At 38.3% G+C, this 25,688-nt stretch overlaps 2 protein-coding genes across 3 annotated transcripts in view; one reads left to right on the forward strand and one right to left on the reverse strand.

The window, feature by feature from the left end:
• GPR89A (G protein-coupled receptor 89A) overlaps positions 1–12,386 on the forward strand; it is a 44,606-nt gene extending 32,220 nt beyond the window's left edge. Inside the window, exons 9-14 of the mRNA XM_059929339.1 lie at positions 676–764; positions 1,700–1,792; positions 8,405–8,500; positions 10,133–10,222; positions 11,522–11,587; positions 11,727–12,386. Coding sequence (XP_059785322.1) covers positions 676–764; positions 1,700–1,792; positions 8,405–8,500; positions 10,133–10,222; positions 11,522–11,587; positions 11,727–11,933 — 641 coding nt within the window. The 3' untranslated portion in view covers positions 11,934–12,386. The remainder of the gene's footprint in view (positions 1–675; positions 765–1,699; positions 1,793–8,404; positions 8,501–10,132; positions 10,223–11,521; positions 11,588–11,726) is intronic.
• Positions 12,387–12,986: 600 nt separating this feature from the next.
• Positions 12,987–25,688, reverse strand: part of PDZK1 (PDZ domain containing 1) — a 42,229-nt gene continuing 29,527 nt past the window's right edge. For both annotated transcript variants that reach the window (XM_059929330.1, XM_059929324.1), the window contains 6 exons: positions 24,364–24,500; positions 22,910–23,105; positions 20,385–20,581; positions 15,838–16,062; positions 14,874–15,164; positions 12,987–13,471 (listed from right to left, as the gene is read on the reverse strand). In XM_059929330.1, coding sequence (XP_059785313.1) covers positions 13,418–13,471; positions 14,874–15,164; positions 15,838–16,062; positions 20,385–20,581; positions 22,910–23,105; positions 24,364–24,500 — 1,100 coding nt within the window. In that variant the 3' untranslated portion in view covers positions 12,987–13,417. The remainder of the gene's footprint in view (positions 13,472–14,873; positions 15,165–15,837; positions 16,063–20,384; positions 20,582–22,909; positions 23,106–24,363; positions 24,501–25,688) is intronic.

Below are 25,688 nucleotides of genomic sequence, written 5' to 3' on the forward strand. Positions count from 1 at the left end.
TAATCACACGACCTCACTGAGTTCTTCGAAAGTGGCATAGCGTAATGGAAAGAGCAGGCCTTGGAGTAAGGCAGATCTGACTTTGCTTCCATGCCTATTAGCTGTGTGACTTTGAGCAAGTTATTTGACTCTCTGAGCTTTACTTTCCTTATCTGCAAAATGGATAATAACACCTATCTCATGGGATTGTTGTAAATAATGGAAGATAATATCTGTAAAGAACTAAAGAAGATAATGTCTATAAATCCCAGCCTGTATTAGAACTCAGTAAACATTAGTTCCCTTCCCTAACATTGTATTTATTCAGATATTTCAGGAGAAAACTTTGCTATATTATAGGTGTTTTTCTTACTATGTAACCTTTTGAGATTCCAGAGATTACATTTGACTTAATCTAACTAGATAAACAGAACCATCTCTCTGAGCCACTTGAGCTAGTGAGAAACTGAGTGGTAGGTGGTTGGTGGGGATGCTCTTGATGGAAAAGCTTTTATACACCTGTGTCTGAGGTTGGAAAAATTGTTCTAAAGTAGTACTGCTGGCTACAAGCAGGAAATTGAAAATACGGGCAGTTCCTGGGACCCACTGTAGAAGAAACCAAAAGCATATGCTTTCTTCATTGCTATTCCTTGAAACTTCTATGTGATTTAAACCTTGATGCCCATTTTGTGCCAGATCTTACTCTTATTCAACAGGAAGTGGATGCTTTGGAAGAACTAAGCAGGCAGCTTTTTCTGGAAACGGCTGATCTATATGCTACCAAGGTACAGAGCAAGGAAACTGAAGTGTGGTTTTTACTAATATGATTGAAGAGAGAACAAGACTGAATAGCTTTTTAGCATCCTCTATGGCCAAGCCATGTAAGAGGCACCTCATAGCTTTAGTATCAGCCATGAAGCACTGATGGCTGCACTCTTTGTGACATTGCTCCTACAGTAGCAAAACCCTTAATGGAACACTCTCAAAAATAGAAAGTAGTGGGATAGTCAGAAGAGGCTTTTAATCATCTAGGAAGGTGGCACACACCACTTCCTACTGATGATCCAGGATCAAGAGGGTAGCTCCTGTGGTAGCTCCTCTGTTTTTTATTCTCTTGCAAGTTAGTAATAGTGTAAGAGCAGTAAGACACCAATCTGCCATGGTCTAGCCCTATTTTAAAGGATCCGGATCAAGAAGGGACCTAACTACAAGAAGTAACTTTCCTTTGTACACCTAAAATGCAATGTAATTTAAATATGCAAAATCTATTAGTTAAGGTTGTTCAAACTATTTTAATCCTTTTTGAGGATTACTTCACAGGAATAGCCATGTAGGATAGAGGTAAACATAGGCTTTGAAGACAGATAGACCTGAGCCTAACTTCCCTTACTCACTAGCTCTGCAACCTTAATCAAGTTATTTAGCCTCTCTAAGCCTCTGTTTTCTCATCTGTAAAATTAAAGAGAACATATCTCATAAGAGTTGTTATGAAGATTAAAGTAGATAATGCATGGAAGGTGTTTATCCTAATTTCTGGCTTAAAGTAATCATTCAATAAATTTTTCCCACTACTACTATTACTGTTATTTTAATATTATTATTATTACCATGTGTGGTTTTAATTCTTAGCCTGAACAGTGATTCATAGAGGCAGGAATTTTGTGGAATATAAATGTAATTTTGCTGAGACTAACCATGTTTTGTGTTTGTTTTCCCTCAGGAGAGAATAGAATACTCCAAAACTTTCAAGGGGAAATATTTTAATTTTCTGGGTTACTTTTTCTCTATTTACTGTGTTTGGAAAATTTTCATGGTAAGTATATTATTTTTAATTGTCAGGATTTAGGTGATTTTCCCTGGTAATGGCAGAGAGAGAAAATTGGGTTCGGTTGAGGCATTGAACTAAATTCCAAATCCAGTTGAGTCAATAGAAAATGTGATCTTTCACATCTCTGAGCCTCATTTTTTCACCCTCTCCTTTTTGGGTCACCTAGAAGAGGGAGGTTGCGTTTTTCTTCTGTCAGAAATCATGAATAAGTTCTTAGATTATGAAATATATGAAGAGTGAGTATTGAAGTTTCTTATTTTACACGCTGCTTTCCATATTACGCATGAGTACGTGACTGTATATAACGCAATTCCTACCTTCAGCTCAGAATAGAAACCACCTGTCCTTTTTAATAATCTGTATATAACCCAAAAAGTAAATTCTAAAACATATTTCTACAGATAAATTCATCTTCTGTGCTTACAGCTCTTATTCTTTTTTTTTTTTAAACATCTTTATTGAAGTATAATTGCTTTACAATGGTGTGTTAGTTTCTGCTTTATAACAAAGTCAATCAGTTATACATATACATATGTTCCCATATCTCTTCCCTCTTGCATCTCCCTCCCTCCCACCCTCCCTATCCCACCCACTAGGTGGTCACAAAGCACCGACAGCTCTTATTCTTTTGTGGCTCTCCCTTAACGCTCTATTCTTCATGTGCATTTTATGTACTGCATTATTTGTCTTTACTTGTGACTCATCTGCAGGTATTAATGGATTTCAGTGTGATTATAGAAAAGGCTGATTTGACGTTCTAGTTTGGTGACTTTCCCACTGGGGCTGTGCTTGCACAAAGAGGAGCTTTGTCAGCTTGTTAGTTAATTTTGATCAGTGTAGATGAATGGAGGATTCTGGATTTAACAGATCTAATGTTATAATAAATTGATGTTAATACCCATTCAGATGACGTTTTTAAATCTTGATTCATTCAGTGGGAGAGGATAAATGAAGATAGTGTATTCAGTTAACTAAGATACTAAAGGCTTTTTCTGAGATGCAGCCTTTAGGAGAGCATAACATTTTTAACAGCTTTATTGAGATATAATTGACATTCAACAAACTGTACATATTTAAAGTATACAATTTGGTAAGTTTTGATATATATATATATATATATATATATATATATATACCTGTGCAACAGTCATCACCACAATCAAGATAGAGAACATATCCATCCATCACTTCCAGAAGTTTCCTCAGGCCCCTTTGTAATGCCTCTCTCTTCCTTTTTATTGCTGAGTAGTGTTCCATTGTATGGATGTGCCACAATTTGTTTATCTGTTCACCTGCTGATTGATATTTGTTTGTTTTCAATTTGGGGATATTACAATAAAGCTGCTGTGAACATTTGTGTACAAGTCTGTATTTGGACATACGCTCTCTTTTCTCTTGGGAGAAAGCATTTAAGTATAGAATGGCTGGATCATATGGCAGATGTATGTTTGACTTTTGAAGAAACAGCCAAACTTTTCCAAAGAGGTTGCACCATTTTATATTCCCACCTGCAGTGTTTGAGAGTTTCAGTTATTCCACATCCTCACGAACATTGTGTAGTCAGTCTTTTTAATCTTAGATGTTTTAATAGGTATGAGGTGGTATTGAATCATTTTAATTTGCATTTTCCTAATGTCTAATGATGTTGAACAACTTTTTATGTGCCTTTTTGCCACCTGTATATCCTCTCTGGCAATGTATCTATTCAAATTTTTTGCCAATTTTTTAATTAGGTTGTTTTCTTTTTATTGGGTTTGAGAGTTTTTCAATATAGTCTGGAAGCCTTTTATCAAATATGTGAGTTTCAGATATTTTCTCCCAGTCAGTGGCTTGGCTTTTCATTCTCTTAGCAGTATCTTTCAAAAACCAGAAATTCTTCATTTTGATGAAGTCCAGTTTATCTTTTTTTTTCCTACTATGGATTATGCTTTTGGTGTTGTATCTAAGAAATCTTTGTCTAAAGATTTTTCACAAAGATTTTTTTCATATGTTTTCTTCTAGAAATTTTATAGTTTTAGGTTTTACATTTAGGTCTATGATCCATCTTGAGTTAATTTTCTAATATGATATTGGAGTATGAATCTAAGTTCATTTTTTTCATATAGATAGCCAATTTTTCTAGCACCATTTGTTGAAAAGAGTATCCTTTCTCCATTGAGGTGATGTTGCAATTTTGTCAAAAACTAATTGACCATATGTGTGTGGGTCTGTTTCTGTACTCTCTTTTTTTCTATTGAGATTTATATGTATCTTATATATTTACTTCTGCCCATACCACACTGTCTTGATCAATGAGTTTTCCAATTCATGAGCATGGTACAACTCTTCATTTATTTAGATCTTCTTTAGTTTCTCTCAACAGTGTTTTATAGTTTTTAGTGTACAAAACTTTCGTCAGATTTATCTCTTAAGTATTTAATTTTTTGATGCTATTATAAATGAAAATGTTTTTATAATTTTAATATCCAAGTGTTACTAGTATATAGATATACAATTGATTCTTGTATATTGATCTTATATTCTGCAACCTTGCTAAACTCCCTTATTATTTCTAGAAGCTTTTTATAAATTTCATAGGATTTTTCTACATAAACAATTCCATTCTACCTTTCTTCTTCTCCTCCTCCCCCAGCCTTACTGCACTGACCAAAGCCTCCAGTTACAGAGTTAAATAGAGCAGTCATCCTGATCTTGTTCCTGATCTTAGGGGGAAAGCATCCAGTCTTACACCATTAAGTATGATGTTAGCTGTCGCTTTTTCCTAGGTGCCCTTTATCAGGCTGAGGAATTTTCTCTTATTCATAGTTTCTTGAGTGTTTTTAATCATGAAAGCATGTTTGATTTTGTCAGATGCTTTTCTGCCTCTATTGAGATGATCATATGGTTTTTCTTTTTTAGTCTGATAATATAGTGAATTACATTAATTTTTGAATATTAAACTGACCTTGCATTCCTGCAGTAAACTTTACTTGGCCATGATGTATTATCCTTTTTATATTTTTTAGATTTAATTTACTAAAATTTTGTTAAGAATTTTTGCATCTATGTTTCTGAGGAATACCAGAATGTAGTTTTCTTGTTAATATCTTTGTTTGGTTTAGGTGTCTAACCTTAGAGAATAAGTTGAGAAGTATTTCTTTCTCTTCTAATTAGCAGAAGAGTTTGCGTGGAATTGTTATTATTTCTTTCTTAAATGTTTGGTGGATTTCATCAGCCATCTAGACCTGGAGTTTTCTTTGCAGAGAGATTTTTTAACTACATATATAATTTCTTTAATATTTATAAAGTTTATTCAGGGTTATCTATTTCTTCTTCAGTGAACTTTTGTGCTTGTGTCTTACAAAGAATTTATCCATTTTTATTGAAGTTGTCAAATTTATTGGCATAAGATTGTTCATAGTATTCTCTTATTATCCTTTTAATATTTATAAAATCTGTAATGATGTCACCTCTTATTCTCTTTTTATGTAACAGCTTTATTGAGATATAATTCATATGCAATACAATTCACCCATTTAGTGTACAATTCAGTGGTTTGTAATATTCAGAAAGTGTGTAACCATCAACACAATCAATTTTTATCACCCCAAAAAGAAATCCCATACTCACTAGCAGTCATTCCCTATTTCTCCCCCAGCCTCAGGCAGCCACTAATCTATTGATACTTTCTGTCTCTATAAATTTCTCTATTCTGGACATTTCATGTAAATGGAATCATACAATGTGATCTTTTGTGATTGGCTTCTTCACATAATGTTTTCAATGTTCATCTATGTTGTAGCCTCTATCACTACTTCATTCCTTTTTATGACTGAGTAATAGTTCATTATATGGATATACCACATTAATTTAAATTATCCACTCATCAGTTGATGGACATTTGAGTTGTTTCCACTTTTTGGCCACTGTAAATAATGCTATTGTGAGCATTCATGTATAAGTTTTTATGTGGACAGATGTTTCATTTCTCTTAGGTATATACCTGTAGGGGTAGAATTGCTGGATTATATGCTAACTATATGTTTAACCTTCTAATAAACTGCCAAACTTACCAGGCTGTTTTCCAAAGCATCTGTACCAATTTACATTTCTGCCAGCAATGTGTGATGGTTGCAATTTCTCCACATCCTCTCCAACACTTATTATCTATCTTTTTTAATTATAATAATTTTAGTGGATGTGAATTGATATCTCTCTAATTCTTGATATTGATAATGTGTGTCTTTTCTCTTTTTTTCTGATCAGTCTTGATAGAAGTTTATCAATCTTATTGAACTTTTCAAAGAACCAGCATCTGGGTTAATTGATTTTTCTCTGTTGTTTTTCTGGTTTCCACTATTATTTCTCTTCTGCTTTTTGGGGGTCTTCTTTTTCTAATTTCTTAAAGTGGAAGCTAAGATCATTGGTTTGAAACCTTTTTTTTAATATAGGTGTCTTAATGCTATAAATTTCTTGCTAAGCACTATTTTAGTTGCATCTCACAAAATGCGACTTTTTTGATATGTTTATTTTTATTTTCATTCAGTTCAAAATACTTTCTGATTTCCTTTTTGATTTCTTCTTTGACTTGTGGGTTAGAAGTATGTCATAAAATATTTGGGGATCATCTGAATATCTTTCTGTAATTGCTTTCTAATTTAATTTCATGTGATCTGCGAATATACTTTGAATCTTTTTAAATTTATTGAGACTTGTTTTCTGACCCAGAATATGGTTAACCATGGTTGATGTTCTATGTACACTTGAATAGAATGTGTATTCTACTCCTGTTGAGTGGAATGGCTTGCAAGTGTCAATTAGGTCAAGTTGGTTGATAGTATTGTTAAAGTTTTCGGTACTCTTACTGATTTTCTGACTACTTAATTACTGAGAGAGGGGTGTTGAAATTTCCACCTATTGTTGTGGATTTGCCTTTTTTTAAATTCTATCATTTTTTTGCTTCATGTATGTCATGTAGGGTCATTATGTGCCCCTTGTTGAAATGATTCTTTTATTCTCATGAAATGACCCTTTTATTTTTTACTATGAAATCTACTTTGTCTGATATTAATATAGACATTCCAGCTTTCTTTTGATTAGCGTTAACATAATATATCTTTTTCCATACTTTTACTTTTAACCTATTTGTATCTTTATATTTAAAATGGGTTTCTTCAAGGACTCAGAGGCAAAGAACATACAAATCAATTTTCACTGCAAAGTAAAGGAGCTGTTACAGTGGAGGATTACTGGACTGAATGTCAATATTATGACATAGCATGAGTGTGTTTCGTGTTTGGTAATTGCAATCATTGTTGCTTTTGTTGTGGTCATCCATTTACAATGCTTGGTGTCAGTCTATTTATCTCTTGTAAAAATAAAATACAGTGTGTGTGTGTGAAAAAAAAAATTAAAACCTGGATATATTGAAAAAAAATAAAAATAAAGTGGGTTTCTTGTAAGCAACTTACTTTTTTTAAATTTATTTATTTATTATTTATTTATTTATTTTTGGCTGCGTTGGGTCTCCGTTGCTGCACGTGGGCTTTCTCTAGTTGCGGCAACCGGGGGCTACTCTTCGTTGCAGTGTGCAGGCTTCTCATTGCGGTGGCTTCTCTTGTTGCAGAGCACGGGCTCTAGGCACGCGGGCTTCAGTAGCTGTGGCACGCAGGCTCAGTAGTTGTGGCTCACGGGCTCTAGAGCGCAGGCTTCAGTAGTTGTGGCACATGGGCTTAGTTGCTCCACGGCATGTGGGATCTTCCTGGACCAGGGCTTGAACCCGTGTCTCCTGCATTGGCAGGGGGATTCTTAACCACTGCACCACCAGGGAAGCCCCACAACTTGCTTTTTTATCTAATCTGATGGTCTCTGCCATTTAATTGTCACATTTGGACCAGGAGTCGGCCATCTGTAGCCCATCGGCCAAATCCAGCCACCATCTGCTTTTATTTTAAAAGTTTTATTGGAACACAGCCAAGCCCATTTATCTACATATTGTCTGTAGCTACATTTATATGACAGTGGCAGAGTCTGCCAACCCCTGGTTTAGACCATTTATATTTAATGTGATTATTGATATGGTTGAGTTTAAAACAACCATGTTGCTGTATGTTTTTATTCATCTCTTGTGTTCTTTTTTCCCCTTTTTCCTTTTTTTCTTCCTTCTTTTTGATTAATTGGGTATTTTTCGTAATTCCATTTGATCTTCTTTGTTGGCTTGTCAGCTATAACTCTCTTTTTGTTGTTTTAGTGATTACTATTAGAGCTGTCAGAAAATAACCACAGGGAATGACCCTGGAATTCCTTGATTCTCTTACCCTGAGTTCGTCTACCAAAATGTTTCCTTTCTGGATCCTATTAAATTAAGTTGTATATGTCATAGCCTTATTCCCCTTTATACTCTACAGAAAAGAAAGATAGTGTAGATAGGGACTTTTGTTTGCCTATGTGTGAATAGCCAAAATAGATTTCTTATACATGATTTAGATTGAGAGTAGAATTGCATTTTTAGGAATATCCACCTGTAAGGTACATTTGGTGAGTAATTCATTATTTTGAATCATTTTTTAAAATGGTGATTATTGAGATACTCTAATGTAAAGGTCTGTGTCTCTGCAGGCAACCATTAATATCGTTTTTGACCGAGTTGGGAAAACTGATCCAGTCACAAGAGGCATTGAGATCACTGTGAATTATCTGGGGATCCAATTTGATGTAAGAGTTATATCAAAATCCTTGTTTGTATGTTTCTTTCTATTTTATCTGCTCTAAATTACAATTCTTTAGATTCTAACTCCTTATTCTAGGTACTTGCTTCTGCTTTCATTCTTCTCACTCTCTATATTTTGGCATATTCATATGGCAAATTCGTAAAGGGCATAATCCATAAGTAACGACTGGAAATTATTATTGTCGTGGATAGTGATTATTTCTGTAGTTCCTCCTCTTCTTCTCTGTAGCAGCTACCACTCACCACCTTCTACGTAACAAATATTCAAATACTTCTCTCTGTGATACTTGATGACATCTTCAAATATAACTCACCTTTGATTCCTCTGGTAGAAAATTAAATACTAATTAGTGTTTTCGTGTTAGAACTGAAATGATTTCTGCTATAAAAAATTATCTGTATCAATTAATTCATGTGGGTTTTGAGCTAAAAATGTTAACTGTCACCTGTGCACAAAGGTTTTTTTAATCATCTTTCTATGTGTTTTATAATACCACTGTTACTAAACACACTCTTGTCCCAATTTAAGTTTAATGTCTTTATTTGTAGAATAGTATATTTTCCAGGTATATATATAGCCAATGATTCTAGCTGATTAGCACTTTGATAATAAGACCAATGTCATGTTCTTAGTCCCTGTGAGTGCCATTTAGCTGTGCTATGATCCTGGCCACAGACTGCATGCTACCCCCAGCCAACCATCTCAGCTGGACATGCCCCTGGTAGCTGGATAAAATGAAAATGCACCAGAGCAAATTGAGCTCCAGTCCTTGAGAAACAGCTCAAAGCACACATTTTTTTGATGATAGATCAATAGTGTATCCTTTTACATGTGAAGAAGCATGGTATCTTTCCTTCAAGTAGTGTATAAATTATACGGTAAAGTATGCTTCACTCTTTTTTTACATATGTTTTCCTCTTTTAAATTTTTTTACTGGGGTGAGTTTTTAGAAATGCCTTTATCAGTGCTTTGAGGCTAGCTGCTGTGTATGTATATGTATTCCATCTATAACTCATCTATATATGTACTCCACGTTTCATAATTCTGAATAACATCTCTTAGATGTTAGCAATGCAGCTCCCCCTCAGGTGCTTTTCAGCCCTGAATCAAGCACAGGGTATCACAGCTGCCTCTCACTCTGAAGCAATCCAAGAGGAGAAAAAGGTATCATCATGTGATTCAGATGAAGGTCAGCTATTTCCTAGACTATAGCTGAGAATGTCTACATATTCTTTTATTATAAGAAGAAAAATTTCCTGTACTTTTGGGTGATCAGAGAACTGTCATTCACAGATATTAAAAATTATCAGGCTGCTATTTAGTTTCCTTTTAATTCATGCTTTTCACTTGAAGCTGTGTTATTAGCTTTGTGTTTCTTCTGGTTATTAGAGTTATTTTCATCACTTCATTGCACTTGCTTTCTTCGGTCCTTAAGTTTTAAGTCTGCTAGTTAAGACATCCACTGCAGTCTTCCTGTACATGTTTTCGCTTCCACTTACTTGCTAATGAAGTTCCCTCTCATAGCTACATAAGTGATAAGAATGCTTCTTCTTAGCTTTCCCATCTCTCTGAACAGAAATTTAACAAATACTTTTCCTTCCTATCGTGTGGACAGGTGAAGTTCTGGTCCCAACACATTTCTTTCATTCTGGTTGGAATAATCATTGTCACGTCTATCAGAGGACTGCTGATCACTCTTACCAAGGTAGGTTGTATCACAGAGTTTAAAAGTACTAATTTAATTACATGTGGCACTGTGAGATGATTTTACCTAATTAACATTTCTGCCTTCTGAGATCTTAAACAACAGTCGCAAATACTTAAAAGACATACAACAGAATAAAAGAAAAAGTTAAACTAATACATAGGTTGATGATGGTGTATTTGCATCATACACCAATCAGATAAGTACAGTTAGTTACCAAAGGTCATAGAATGAGATCACAGTCTGTTTCATTCACTGATATGTCACCAGCATCTAGAACAGAACGTGGCACGTGGTAGGTACTGAGCAGGGATTTGGAATGAATAAATGAGATAGTATTTGAGGTTAGAAGAATAACTGTGAGAGCTGCTTGTAAGGAGGATATGGAAGTAGGAGAAGCAGAATGTTCAGCTATTTTCTGATCAACATAGGAAGGCTTCATGGAGCTGGAAGGTAAATCCTCTCTGGTAGAAGAGGTAGGGATTTCAAAATCCAAGAATTGTTTGAATGAAAGGAGAGAAGAGGTTGGGAGGGGAGGAGGGATCACCAAGCATCTAGCACAATTTTAGGAAGAGCTCAGGAGCCTAGTAACAATTTCAAGGGCTTGGAGTGGCCTGGAGTAATTGGTTTTAATGATTTATAATGATGTTAAAATCATATGTATCGGGCTTCCCTGGTGGCACAGTGGTTGAGACTCCGCCTGCCAACGCAGGGGACACAGGTTCGAGCCCTGGTCTGGGAAGATCCCACATGCCGCGGAGCAACTAAGCCCGTGTGCCACAACTACTGAGCCTGTGCTCTAGAGCCCGTGAGCCACAACTACTGAGCCCACGTGCCACCACTACTGAAGCCTGCGCGCCTAGAGCCGGTGCTCCGCAACAAGAGAAGCCACCGCAATGAGAAGCCCGCGCACCGCAACGAAGAGTAGCCCCCGCCTGCCGCAACTAGAGAAAGCCTGGACGCAGCAACGAAGACGCAATGCAGCCAAAAATAAAAAAATAAAATTAATTAATTTTTAAAAAAATCACATGTATCACATAGTTTCTGATAAGGTGGAATCCTTTCATGTTATAATACCTAAAACCACCAACTTACCCATATGGGAAAAGTATAACTGGATCCTTTTGGGGCAGTCTATTTAAATATCTTATTTATAGCCTTAATCATATGAATGGTTCTATACAGGATTGTGGCATGGAAGAGACATTTTTAATTAAATGTTAACTGTACTACTTAATGTTTTTGACACAGGAATCTAGCAGTACTGTATAAATTCATCTCTCCTCCTTTTCTTGACAGTTCTTTTATGCCATATCCAGCAGTAAGTCCTCCAATGTCATTGTCCTGCTATTAGCACAGATAATGGTAAGTTTAAGGAACTAGCTTTATGTGTACAGCTGTAAAATGCCAGAAATGTGTTCTATACTTTTAAATATTTTAACAATGTCCTGGGACTTGTCTGTCACTACATTCAAAGGGACTTCTGGATTAATCTGACTTACAGGGCATGTACTTCGTCTCTTCTGTGCTGCTGATCCGAATGAGCATGCCTCTGGAGTACCGCACCATAGTCACCGAAGTCCTTGGAGAGCTACAGTTCAACTTCTATCACCGGTGGTTTGATGTCATCTTCCTGGTCAGTGCTCTCTCCAGCATACTCTTCCTCTATTTGGCCCACAAACAGGCACCAGAGAAGCATATGGCACCTTGAACTCATGCCTATTACAGACTGCTACAGGCCAGTGGTGTCAGAATTTGGATATAAGAGGGAAAAAATGGAGGGGACCGGGGCCTAACATTTTTTAAACAAACAAAATGCTGTGGTAGCATATTCTACCTCCAGCTCACACCTTCCTCCTCAGATGATACTGTGATCATGAGTAGCATCAGCTACTCATGATCACAGAAATGAGAGAGAGAAGTAACTCAAGCTAGTACTCAGCCAAGAGCACCCTGTTTGGGTTTGAGGCTGGTGCAGTATGCTGGGTGGTGGGACTGGACAGAGCCAAGAAACTAAGGGGAGAAAATACACTGGAATTCTGGGCTAAGCGAGATCTAAGGTAGCTGGGCCAAACACGAGATTCTGTTCAAGTCAAGGATCACATGGAGAAGGTTATGACGTTCCCTTGAGATTGACTATCATTAAAATCAGAGATTGTTAACACTTTGGACTTAGCATCATTTTATCAAGGATAGCTTGGTTAAAAAGTTATGCTTGTGTGATCTAATATGAATTGGCATCCCACCCTTCCTCCCCAACCCCTGTCCCCTTAAAATAACCAAGAGGTTATCTGTCCTGGAGAAGGAATGGTATGCAACTGAACTAGAGTCTACCAAGAGAGACTTCAAAGTATGTCATTTTTCTTGATTTCCTTTCAACTTATTATTTAAAAGTGAATTACTCTAAATTCAAGGCAGTGATGATATCTCATTTTTTCTTTTCATCTGCCCCTCGTGCTGTGGGGTAAAACAATGAATAACTGTTAACTGGAATAAGTCACTTTCCTATCCTACAACTCAATTTCTTCATCTGTAAAAGGAAGCTGTTGGAAAATTTGTAGAACACTCAGATATGCAATTTAAGAAAATCCTGAATTTTATTACCAGGAATTCTCTTTTTATTACTAAGATCTTATTCTGAGTTTTATTGTGTTTTGGTTTTCTAGAGGCAACATGAAGGTTAAAGCATAAAAAGTTTACCAAAAACAAAAGCACTATTAAGGTTACATCAGCTAACAGGCAAAATTTAAGCATACTCAAAAGGCATTTTTAATGGCATTTATTTTAGCAACAACAACATTCTTACAAAGGATAATTTTAATAGGCTTATCTGTTCAGATACTTTAATTAGCAGTTCTCACATATACAAATTTATGAATCATCTTTGGTGCTCTAGGAACCTACAGAAGAGACAACAGCATACAGAGAAATGTAGTTAAGTTGAAGCTTGAAAGAAATCAAATGAAAAGCATCTGGCTCCTGCCTTAACTTTTCCTAAGTTGACCATAAATAAGCTATCTGCAGTAGCCGCCCCTAAAACAGATGACAACAGAAGACAATCACACATGACAAACTGGTTTCCAGAGGAGTTCTTCTCTAACAGAGACAGTAAACCGGTGGTAGCTCATTCCTTAGGAAAGGATTCCTATTAAATACCCAGAAACAGCTATCAGCCAAAGCTATTGCTTGTTCTCATCACATCTCTGTATCTTCAGAATTGGAAGAAGAATGAGAGGCTGTACTGTGGGCCTGTGCAAAAGAAAACAAAGGATCTATAAGTGGTAAGAGTGTGAACATCAGGAGATGGATGATCTATTCTAGAGTTGCATGACTTAAATCAGGGAGTAGAGTCACTCACTAGAAGCCAGGTGACCTGAATTCTATACTTGGCTTTGTTTCCAGTTTACTGTTTGACACTAACACATTTCTTAATGTCCATATATATATAATTTCTTTTCTATAAAGTTAGCATAGTACTATAATGACTTCCTATAGAGTTATTATAGAATTTTTTAAAGACATCTAGTATACAAGGTCAATGGCTCTCGTGTATGCTATGGTCTGCAAGTCTGTATCTCCCTAAAATGGGTAAGTTGAAATCCTGTTCCCCAGGGTGATGTTATTAGGAGGTAGGGCCTTTGGGAGGTGATTAGGTCATGAGGGCAGAGCTCTCATGATTGAGATTAGTGCCCTTATAAAAGAGGCCTCCCAGAACTCTGCAGCCCCTTCTTCCATGTGAAGGCATGGCCAGAAGTCAGCAGTCTGCAACCTGGAAGAGGTCCTTCACCAGACACTGAATCTGTCTGTGCCGTGATCTTGGACTTCCCCAGCCTCGAGAACAGTGAGAAATAAATGTTTGTTGTTTATAAGCCAACCAGTCTATGCTATTTTGTTTAGCAGCCCAAACAGACTAAGACAGCATGTATTCATTAAAAATGAGTATTTGTTTTTTATATTACCAATCAATAGAAATAATGTAACAGAAAAAATATAAAACTTTTAGAGTCTTGGTTTTGCCATACATTTTCTTTATGAACTTAGGTCAGTTTACTTTTGGACCTCAAGTTCACCTGTGAAAAGAAATTGAGACTTACCAAGGAATTTATCTAATCCAAATACATACGGAATAATGCTTACTCTTCCCCAGTAATAAAACTTGAATATCTGCCAATTATTTTAAAAACAATACTGTCATTAACCACCACCATTCATTTTCATGCTTACTATGAAGCAGGCGCTGCTCAAAGTACTTTAACAGTCATAATTAATATAATCCTGATAACAATCTGACAAATTATCCTTGTTTTATAGGTCGGGAAACTGAGGCACAGAGAATAAATCCATTTACCCAAGGCTGATAAATGGTAGATCCAGAATTTGTACATAAATAGTCTGATTCCGTTTCTTCTGGTGGTTCCCATTATAATTTTGATAAGTTACCATCAAACTCCATGCTATGAAAAATAAGATGTTTGCTGTTCTTATACCATCTCCTCTCTGCCACGATAAATGAATTTGCTAGTTCTCTTTACACTGTAATTTTCTAGTATTTTAGGAAATCTGTGGTAAACATAGACACATGGTGCACTTATTAAGGACTTTACCAGACTCTGGTTAGTTAGATCACTAAAAGAAATGTATCACCACTCACTCGTTCTTTTGCCGTGTGCGAGTCTTGCTCTGACTCCTCTGGCGTTCCTTCTTCGGGATCAGGGGTGTCATCCAGTGGATTAGCCATGGAGGAAACGATAGGGATTTTCTTAGCCTGGAAATAATCATAGGCCTTCTTTCCACAGACTAAGACTATGACATTCTTGCCACTGCTCTGGATTCTGTCCACCACCTTCTCGTAGGGCTCATCCAGTACGTTCACTCCGTTCACTTCAATGATGACATCCTCATCCTCTAGCCCAGCCAGGTCAGCAGGGCCACCCTTCTGTACCTGTGGGCAGAGGTTCTGAGTTATCACTTCCAAACACAGATAACAGAATGTTAGACTAGCTATTCTTCAGAGGAGAGATGAGGACGTTGAGAATTTATTCTTAATCATGTTATTATTTCTCCTTGAGGTAGAGAAGTTGAGAATGGTGCTCTGTTGCTTTTCTGCTTATGAAAGCTACAACTTCCGTACTCAAATGAGTAGTGTCACAGTGGTTGAATATCATATGTCTTCTGGGTTGAAGGCATTAGATTTCATAGGTCCACCTTCTTTGTTCCCAGCTTGAGAGCTGTAGAGATAGTCTTCTCACTGTCAGTCCCTGCAGGGTAGGGGCATTATGCCAAATGCACAGAAGCAAACAAGTATCACTCCCAGAATCATTAGTGACTGCCACTACAGTCATGTCAGCTCACTCTGTTTACAGTGTTTGATTTGAAAGTATCTATAGAGACAATTAGGTGGAACAGATGTTTAAGAAATGAAAGATGTGAGCTTAGGATGTACTAGTACCTATCTTAAAGGGTACAAGACCGTAACAGCATTTATTTGAACCCAAGTGAGACCCTCAGTGTAAGCCTTCAATGTAACCTTTTTACTGAGCCATCAGTGAGTGGGAGAAACTGGGACTCTCCTAATTGTGACTGTTCATTGGGCTGCCGGAACCAGATCACCATACCTCTTTGACGAATGAGCCTGGCTGACCCCGAATCGCATTTAAGTGAAAGCCGTAGCCGTCTTCACCTTTGACCAGCCTGCAGAGTTTAGGCTTATGATCTGCTACTTCCTCGGTAGTATCTGGGCTTGAGACCTCCAGAGGAGCAGGAGTAGGAGCTGGATCCTCCTTGACAGACCCATTAGGCAGTTCTTGATTTTGATAGTAGAGTAATGGAGAAAAGCCAGCCTTTTGAAAATAAAGGGGAAAAAAACCCCATTAATTATAAGTATGAGAAGTTACACTTTATTAAATGTGCTGGTTTAATTTATAAGGTATCCTCCATGTTCCACTCCTCTTCCAGATACATCTGGCTGTGGGCTGTAAAATTTCTCTATTACCCCAAACAGAAAAGGTATAAAGGAAGATTGAGCTTGGTTATAGAGTAATGAGTGTAAACATGTAAACAAATGTAAATATATATAAAATAAAAGCAGTATAGAATGTTGTACAAGGATCCAAAAATAAGTCTAACAGAACTGCCAGTTTATTCTGATTCCATGATAGTGAGCGAGTCACTGCACAAACCATAGGCAATCTCCCTGTTAGGAGATTATAGACATTGAGTGACTTGCCCAGTACCTCATGCAGAGCAGGTTCACCTGGCCCTTCCCCTTCAATAAGATGGTCTTCAGAACTCTTCAGAGCTCCTTAAACACATTAGAGAAAGTGAAACATGAGACATTATTTTTATCACTATTTGAATTACACGCAGTAATTAATTGGGAGGGGGTAGAGGAGGTTGGCAATCATGTGATCACATATGGTAACAAAAGTCAATTCCAATCATTTGCTACTTGCTTCTCCCACTCCCCCTCCAGTCCTGTATCTGCTGCACTCAATTTATTTTACTATTTATTATTGTAACCATTAGCTGACACTTCTGTTAAGCCAGACTCCTCACTATCTTTAAATACTTCTAATCCATCTCAACTCCCAGACCATCCATGTGAAGAAGGCAGTGATGGTCTCAAATATAAAAGAGGCAGAGGACAGGAGATATATGACTGGTTTGTGTTACAGAATGAAGAGTTTAGCTGAGTGTGGGTTTTAGTTGAGAGAATTAAAAGGGTATATTTGGGTATAGTAAGATCTTGGATCAGTAGTTAAATTATTGCCCACAAGCATCCAGGACATTTGTTAGGCAATGAGTAGAAAATCAAGCAATTGAAAATGAGTACGTGTGCTCTGCCCCAAATCATACTGTTCAGCAACCTGGATAAAACTGGATTTGGGGTCCTGGTATCATCTGTCTTACTAACCCCAAGACCACATCTTCCTTTCTCATCAAAAGTAGCACCAGCACAGAACCTGCTAGTTACCCAATTCAGCTAACTTCAGACCTTTCAATGATATACTTGCAAATCTTCCCACATTTCTTTCTCTTTAAAATGTGGAAAATTGGGGGCTTCCCTGGTGGCACAGTGGTTAAGAATCTGCCTGCCAATGCAGGGGACACGGGTTCAAGCTCTGGTCCAGGAAGATCCCACATGCTGCGGAGCAGCTAAGTCCGTGCACCACAACTACTGAGCCCTTGTGCCACGACTACTGAAGCCCATGTGCCTAGAACCCGTGCTCTGCAACAAGAGAAGCCACCACAATGAGAAGCCCACGCACCACAACAAAGAGTAGCCCCTGCTGGCCGCAACTAGAGAAAGCCCACGTGCAGCAATGAAGACCCAACACAACCAAAAATAAAAGTAAGTAAATAAATCTATAATAAAAAAAATGTGGAAAATTGGGACTACCCTGGTGGCACAGTGGTTAAGAATCCGCCTGCCAATGCAGGGGACATGGGTTCAATCCCTGGTCTGGGAAGATCCCACATGCCGTGGAGCAACTAAGCCCATGCGCCACAACTACTAAGCCTGCCTTCTAGAGCCCGCGAGCCACAGCTACTGAAGCCTATGTGCCTAGAGCCCGTGCTCTGCAACAAGAGAAGCCACCACAATGAGAAGCCTGTGCACCACAATGAAGAGTAGCCCCTGCTCGCCGCAGCTAGAGAAAGCCCATGCACAGCAACAAAGACCCAATGCAGCCAAAGATAAATAAATTTAAAAAATAGAATGTGGAAAATTGTCAAAGTGACTCATCACATGCAAAAATACCACTGATGTCACTACCCAAACAAGCAAATCAACTGTATCTGACAGTAGCAGCTAATCTTGAGGCAGAGGACAGTAACATGAAACACTTAATGAGTTTTTACTCATTCTTCACTCAAATATTTGGGTGTCTAGTATGTGCCAGGAACTGTTTTAGGTGTTTGTTTTATTCACTGATATATATCAAAGATCCAACCACCTCCCACCTACCCATCTATGGAACTTACTTTGGGGTGGAGGGGGTAGTGAAGAGGGAGGAAGAAGATGGCAACAAGCATCTTTTTAGGTCCAATTTCTCTCATATTAACCAAAACATTAAAATTATAGTTCAGTCATGCTGTCATAAGTTTAGGAGGCATTGAAAAGGACTTGTTGCCAGAATTCCCTTTACAACAGCTACAGCAGTGACCTTCTGACTTCTGCTTGATTTTTTCCACCAACTGGGAGCTCCCTGCTCTGCAGAGGTTGTTCCTGGCAGCTTCAGTTGTCCTTAAGCCAAAAGCTAGCTCCCTGTGCCTCCTCTGTTTGGTCAAGCTGTGCCCCATAGAACACCTCAAAAGTAAGTCTACTTCCTGCACGTAATAGCCTTCCAAATTCATTAGATAGATAGATAGATATAGATAGATAGTATATAGATATATATATAACACTTTTTAAATCCATTCATCTGTCAGTGGACACTTGGGTTGATTACATCTTTTGGCTATTGTGACTTAATTTGTGGCCTAACATATTGTCTATTCTGGAGAATATCCCTTGTGCACTTGAGAAGAATGTGGATTCTGTTGTTGGATAGAGTGTACGTCTGTTAGATCTGGCTGGTTTGTGTTGGTCAAGTCCTCTAGTTCCTGACTTCTGTCTGGTTGTTCTGTCCAGTATTGAGAGTGGGATATTGAAGTCTCCAACTATTATTGTAGAACCATTTCTCTTTTCAATTTTGTCAATTTTTGCTTCATATATTTTCCCAGCTTTAATGAAGTATAATTGACAAATAAAATTGTATATATTCAAGGTGTACACATAATGATTTGCTAGACATACACATTGTGAAATGATTACCACAATCAAGTTAAATTAACACATCCATCACCTTACATAGTTAACATTTAGCCTTTCAAATTCTTGAAGATGTTCTTTCTTCCCCAAAGTCTATGCTTATTCAAGCGAAATATTCACGTAGTGTCTTACGAAACCTCTGCCCTGGTTACCTTTCTTGACACTGGCCTTAAAGTGAGGTTCTCAGAACTGGACACAATGTTGATTTAACAAACATTTATATGTGCCAGGCATTATTCTGAATGCTCTAAATATTAACTCATTTAACACTCATAGCCACCCTTCACTGTAGCTATGCCCATCTTAACAATGAAAGAAACAGGCACAGGAGGGTAACTTACCCAAGATTACATTACTGGTAATTTCAGGTATAGTCTGACCAACTCAGTACAGTAACACTACCATCTCCAGAAGCCAAGTGTCAATTAATGTAACCTTAAATTGCATTTTTTGGATAGGGGCAGAGTGTCATCAAGACAAGTGTCTTGAAATATCTAATCAAAATGTGCTGGGAGGGATTATGGCATAATAAAACCTGCATTCACACACCGGCTTCAGTCTGCTAAACTGTGTGACTTTCGCCAATCAATCATCACTTAGTCTCTCTAAGTTCCATTTTTTTTCATCTAAAAAGGGGGGCTAGTACTACCACCACCTCTCATAATATTCCTCCCTCTATATCACTTATACACCTTTGGATGCTTCTATTATTGCATATCACATAGAACAAGTTCATCTTTGTTCATTTTTGTGACCAACACCCAGCAAGGCAGATGGTGCCTTAGGAGGCCCCCAAATGTCTGCTAAGCTAGAGTGAACCTCAGTTCTTGTGACAAAGGTGTTATAAAAACCTTAAAATGTGCAGATAATAGCTGTTGTGATTAGAGGAAATAAAGTTAGTTTGACACCAACTGGTCTTGGTGAATCTGTGTTTCTACTCCCTTGCTAAGGGCTTATAAACTGTTTAATAATCCTTTCTAGGCTTTTACACGGGATTGATAGAATGTATTGGTCTATAGTTTAAAATCCAATTATTCCCTATTTGGGAAAGTTAGGGCTACATCTGCTTATTTCCAGGCTATTGTTCATAGGTTTTTCCCAGGTCACCAAGAGAAATTCTCCAGTTATATTTGCAAATTCTTTCAAAATCTTGAATCTAAGGACTTAAAACTCATGTACCAATCACTTGGCATTCTCTTATCTCTACCAATTTGAGCTTCAATGCAGCCTTGATGATGATTTTATGCCCCTTCCAGTACGAAGATCAAAGTGGTAACTTAGCCAAAGTTTGAGGGCATGACTGAATGGACCCAACCTTAATTCATGAATATGTGGCCTTGTATTACTTACCAGTTTATATATGTTTTCCGTCTCTTTGTCTACCACCAACAGTGAAGTCTGGTCTCCACCCTTTTTAATCATTTCCACCACACTGTCATGATCGAGGGACTCCACAGACTTGCCGTTGACAGCAACCACCAGGTCATTGTTCTTCAAGCCAGCCTTCTCTGCTGGACTTCCAGAATCTATGTCCTTAACGATTTGACCTACTCCCCCCCACCAAAAAAAAATTAATAAAATTATCAGAAAAACCACTAAAAAACAAACTGGGGGATTTCTGCTGGAACCTAAGGCCCTTATAAAATAGATATAAAAGGCATGCTGAGTACAACTCCTGTCCTTCCCACTGGCACCCTAGGATGTCTATACACATCCTATCCAGCCTCATTCTTTGGTCAGAACTCATTCCAAGAACAAACCCAGCCATTAATAATGAAAGGGTTTTAAAGAATGTTGTTACTAAAAGTGTTTGGGATTCAATCTTAACAAAATAGCATGCTCAGCAGTAAGAAGGGTCAGCAAGGCCCCAGGAAGTCAGTGTGCATACTTGTACCTGTACATCTTAGGTAGAAGTTGCCGCACAGAAAAAAGGGGGAAGGGAAGAATGATGAACAAAACCAAAGAATTCAGACCCTAGGAAACCCATGCTGGCATTTTAGTAGCAGTTGGGCAAATTCAGTTGTGAACGCGTTTGTGTGTGCACGCCACAAGGATGTGTCTTTAGCCTTATCCTCGTGACTTAAACTATCTTCACCAGATGCCTCCAGATCTCTCACACTTTTTTTTGTCCTTCATTCAGTTTTAACAAGCTCCAGTTTCACTTTTCCAGCTAGCTGCTTGGCATCTCCAACTGGATATCCCATAGATTCCTCCAATGTAATGTATCCAAACCAAAAATCATCTTGGCCCGTCTCCCTCATCTTGGTCACCTGTTAGTGGGAGAACCATCTCCCCAGGCACTGACACTTAGCAGCTGATTCTTCCTCAGCATCCACTCCCCGTGTCTAATCAGCCAAGTCCTTCAGTGCTACCTTAATATTTTTATACATCTCCTCTTCTCGGGTCCTAGATCCTCTACCTGAAATTCTCCCTAAACTGCCACAGCACCTTACCAGTTGCTCTCCCTGTCTTAATGCTCGCCTTCTCCAATGCAGACCTGCCTCCAGACTCATCCTGATGCAATGTCTGACCGAGTCACTCCCCAGGGCAACAGCATGAACATGGGCTTTGGAACTAAACAGACCTGAATTTGATCCTAGCTGTACCACAACTAACTGTTTGACCTTATAGAAATTATCCTATCTTCTTCAAGTCCTCAATTTCAGCAATTCTTGCAGAATTATTAGGAGTAATTGAGATGTGTAAAGCCCCCGAGACACTGTAGGCTTAATTTTTCTTCTCTCTCACACTGTTCAAAAGAGCATTTAACTCCCCACTGACTATAGAAACAAGTCCAAACTCCTCAACACGCACTAAAGGTCCATTATTTCTCGCCTACCAACCTTTCTAACTTGGTTTTCTGTGCTACACATTAGATGACAATAAAACTGTGCCTGTGTTTTCCTGCTTTATTCACACAATCCTGTCTTCATGGACTGGCCTTCCTGTCCCCACTCCATCAACTTGCCCAAATTCTATTCGTACTACGAAGCCTGAGCTCAAGTGCTGCCTTTACTAAGAGGCCTCCCAGTACATTTTTAGTGAGAAAAACTTGCTCCAACATTGAATTTCCACAGTATTCTATCTGCCCTGTACTAAGGTGCTTCTCACCATCTACCTTCAGTTATGGACACACATGTCTTATCTCCTCTACTAAACAAGAGGCTTCTTGACTGAAGAATTCTTGTCTGATTCACTTGATATTCTCAAGGGCCCTAAGGATGTTTTCACATTATATGAACCAAATTAATGTTTCATAAATTAATATAAATATATGATGAAAAGAAAATAGCAACTTCTGGGTGAATAACAGTTCGCATGGCCTGAACCTACATTTTTTTAATGTATTCAGCTTCTGTAGGAGGACCTTAGTTCTTTCCTTATTGAATTACAAGGAACCAGAAAGACTCCTGGCTCTCTTCAAGTCCCAGATCCCAACCCACACCTCTGCCTCAGATCTAGGGATGTGTTGGAGCTGCCTCACACCAGCTCATGAAAACACTTCTCAACTTTGCATTCTGTGACAGCATGTTGGTGGCTTGAAATCAGACATGGTGGGAGTATTTACACCACAAAAAACAACACATGCTAAAAATTAGGGCTTTTTTTTTTTTTTCCAGAGAGCCAATTTACCAGCATACTACTGCCCAGATCCAAAATTCTGCCTTATAATTCTGCTGTGGAAACCTAGGGATGCCCATCATCAGGCACCCATATGCACGGAGTTAAACTGACCCAGCTATGTTTTCTAGTTTCTTACTACTTCCTTCATGAATCTGATGGGGGGTTGGGGGCCTAATGGAACTCTAGAGTCAGACTGGGATGAGGAATTGGATGGTTACACTGCCAGGTTTTCTGCTCTTCTAGTGCCTTACCTTTCTGTTCTGGGCCTGCCCTCAGATAGAAACCATAGCCATTGCTTCCCTTCTTCATCTCCACAACCCGGGGATGGTGGGGTAGCAGTTTCAAACTGGCTGTTTCTCTCTTGAATTTTATCTTCTGCTCACTATGGTGCTTGTCAGTTTCCTTGTCCACCAGCAGGAACATGACGCGGCTTCCGGACTTCTTCACCTGCAACAACATACACAGGTGAGGACCAACATCAATCTCCAAGAATGATGCTGGGAAATAGGAAAGTTTCTTTATCAAGGCACACAGGCTATAGATTCAACAGGAAATATGAGATGTGAGGCCTGAGTTTAAGCTGTAATACTGTTTTCTACCACCTCACTGGTATTTATCTATCTTCCCTCATACAGTTGTTGTTTTTCACCTTCTTAAGTATGACCTCACCCACACAAATGCTAATTGAACCCAAGTGAAAGCTGTGTACCCAGAAAGGCACATAGATGAAGACTAGGAAAGGAGTTTGAAAAAGAAAGTAAAGGTCTACTTTGAAAGATCCTTCTACCAAGAGAAGATAAAGTTGGTCAATTTTCAAGGTTCCATATGACCCCAAAGGAAAACTTCTGACGGACTTCCCTGGTGGTGCAGTGGTTAGGAATCTGCCTGCCAATGCGGGGGACATGGGTTCGAGCCCTGGTCCGGGAAGATCCCACATGCCGCAGAGCAACTAAGCCCGTGTGCCACAACTACTGAGCCCGTGCTCTAGAGCCCACAAGCCACAACTACTGAGCCCACATGCCACAACTACTGAAACCTGCGCGCCTAGAGCCCACGCTCCGCAACAAGAGAAGCCACCGCACACCGCAACGAAGAGTAGCCCCCAGTCGCCGCAACTAGGGAAAGCCCACGTGCAGCAACGAAGACTCAACGCAGACAAAAATAAATAAATAAATAAATTTATTTAAAAAATTTATAAATAAATAAATTAAAAAAAAAAAAACCTCTGAGTGTTTTCCATGTGTCATGGAACCATGCTAGACATAAGATTTGGGATATAACAGGTCTTCAAATACTCCCCATGTGTAGCTCAATATTCATCACCACACTGGTTATCTTCCAGCTTGTATTAAAACATTTTAGTAACATTGGCTCAACATTCACTTTATTATAAATTTAGAGGGGGATTCCAACCCCCCTCTAAATTGGAATTAATTCCAATCAATTACAAATAAGATCCAAAAGATAAAGTTAATGGTCCTTTAGAACACTTTTCTTCAAGACAACATGAAACTAGCAAAGGCCTTATTCCAAAACCCGATATTAACACTTTATACCACTAGTGAGTTTGTTTGCTCTTAATACAAAGGGTTAGCTTCCCATTATGATAGTTCTCCCATCATAAGCTACCATTCCTGTCTTCCTGTCACTTCCAATGAGAGCAGAGTGAAAGATACGGTAAGAAAAGTACTCCTTTGGGATATACCTTTTCAACCACCTCCTCATGGGTGGCATCCTCTACAGTCTCTCCATTCACTTCAATCAAGAGATCATCAGCCAGGACTCCTGCTTTCATAGCCACACCTTGAGGTTTTATATCAGTCATGAACACTCCCTTTTTACCTGAAAGAGGGTAGCAGGTGAACAAGCGTCACAACTCCATTACACAGAAAGTCCAACAGCAAAGGGTTTTCTCCCAATAATACAAAATTAGAACTTCGAATTTTAGGGCTAACTCAAATAGGCTTTGGCTTCTGATCTAGAATGACAATTAGAGCTTATAGCGCAAAGCATGACAGAGCCATTACTCAGTTGGTTTTTGTTGATTTGAATAGGATTTCTGAGCCCAACTAAATGCAAAGAAGCAATCTCAGGTGGCACTGGCTTCTTGAACCAGAAAGTACCAAATCATGCCCACACTGCATCACTGTGTCATACTCCCTTTCTTTGCATTTGTAGAATTAGAAGGCATCTGCTCCATTCTGTCCTCTTTAATTAATGCTATCCCCACCACCACATCCAGTGGAGTGAATAAATCTCACTGATGCAGGCTAAAGAGGGCAGAGGCACAGGAGGAGAGGAAAGTATCCACACAGTCATTGTGTATTAGTAGGTGGTATGATTTAGGTGCTTCTTAAAGAAATGCTGTCAATTCTTTCAAGATATTAATATATCAGCCTAGGCAAAGGGTAGCTTCATAATGACTACATAAACAATTTGCAAAGAATAACAGTAATTTAAACTCTGCTTCCTTAAATACTTAACATTTCTCCTGTTACCTTGTTATGTATTTGTCATGAAGAAAAGATTTTCTTTATAAAGCTAACCTAAACCATTCACCATGGACATTACACAAAGGCCAAATGAGTAGAGTCTGAATTACAATTTCTTTTTCTTTTTTTTTTTTTGTTTTTACCATTTTACTGATAACCAACCTCTGAGAAATGCCAAGCTTCCCTTGACCACCTACATCACTGTGTTTTAATAACTGACAAACTTGAGAAATACCTCTTATATTTACTATTGGTCTGCTGTTTAGCACTTAACAAATTATGACCCACTATCAGTACCTCTCCAATACCAGAAAGAACAGGGAAGAAGCAACATTAGAGGTGGAACCAAAAGGCTAACACAGCTATGGTTCCAAACTCAATCCCAGTGGAATCATTAGAAAACCATGGTCAACTGAGCATGGGTCAGCCTGCAGCTCTGAAATTCTAGAAACAGAACTTCTAGTGCTTTCTGATGGTTGGGATTTCTCAAATCACTGTACCTCTCAGCTAGAGGTCAGGAAGTCACCTCAGAGCTTGG

Source organism: Balaenoptera ricei, chromosome 1 (assembly GCF_028023285.1).
Source record: "Balaenoptera ricei isolate mBalRic1 chromosome 1, mBalRic1.hap2, whole genome shotgun sequence".
NCBI classification, from domain to species: domain Eukaryota; kingdom Metazoa; phylum Chordata; class Mammalia; order Artiodactyla; family Balaenopteridae; genus Balaenoptera; species Balaenoptera ricei.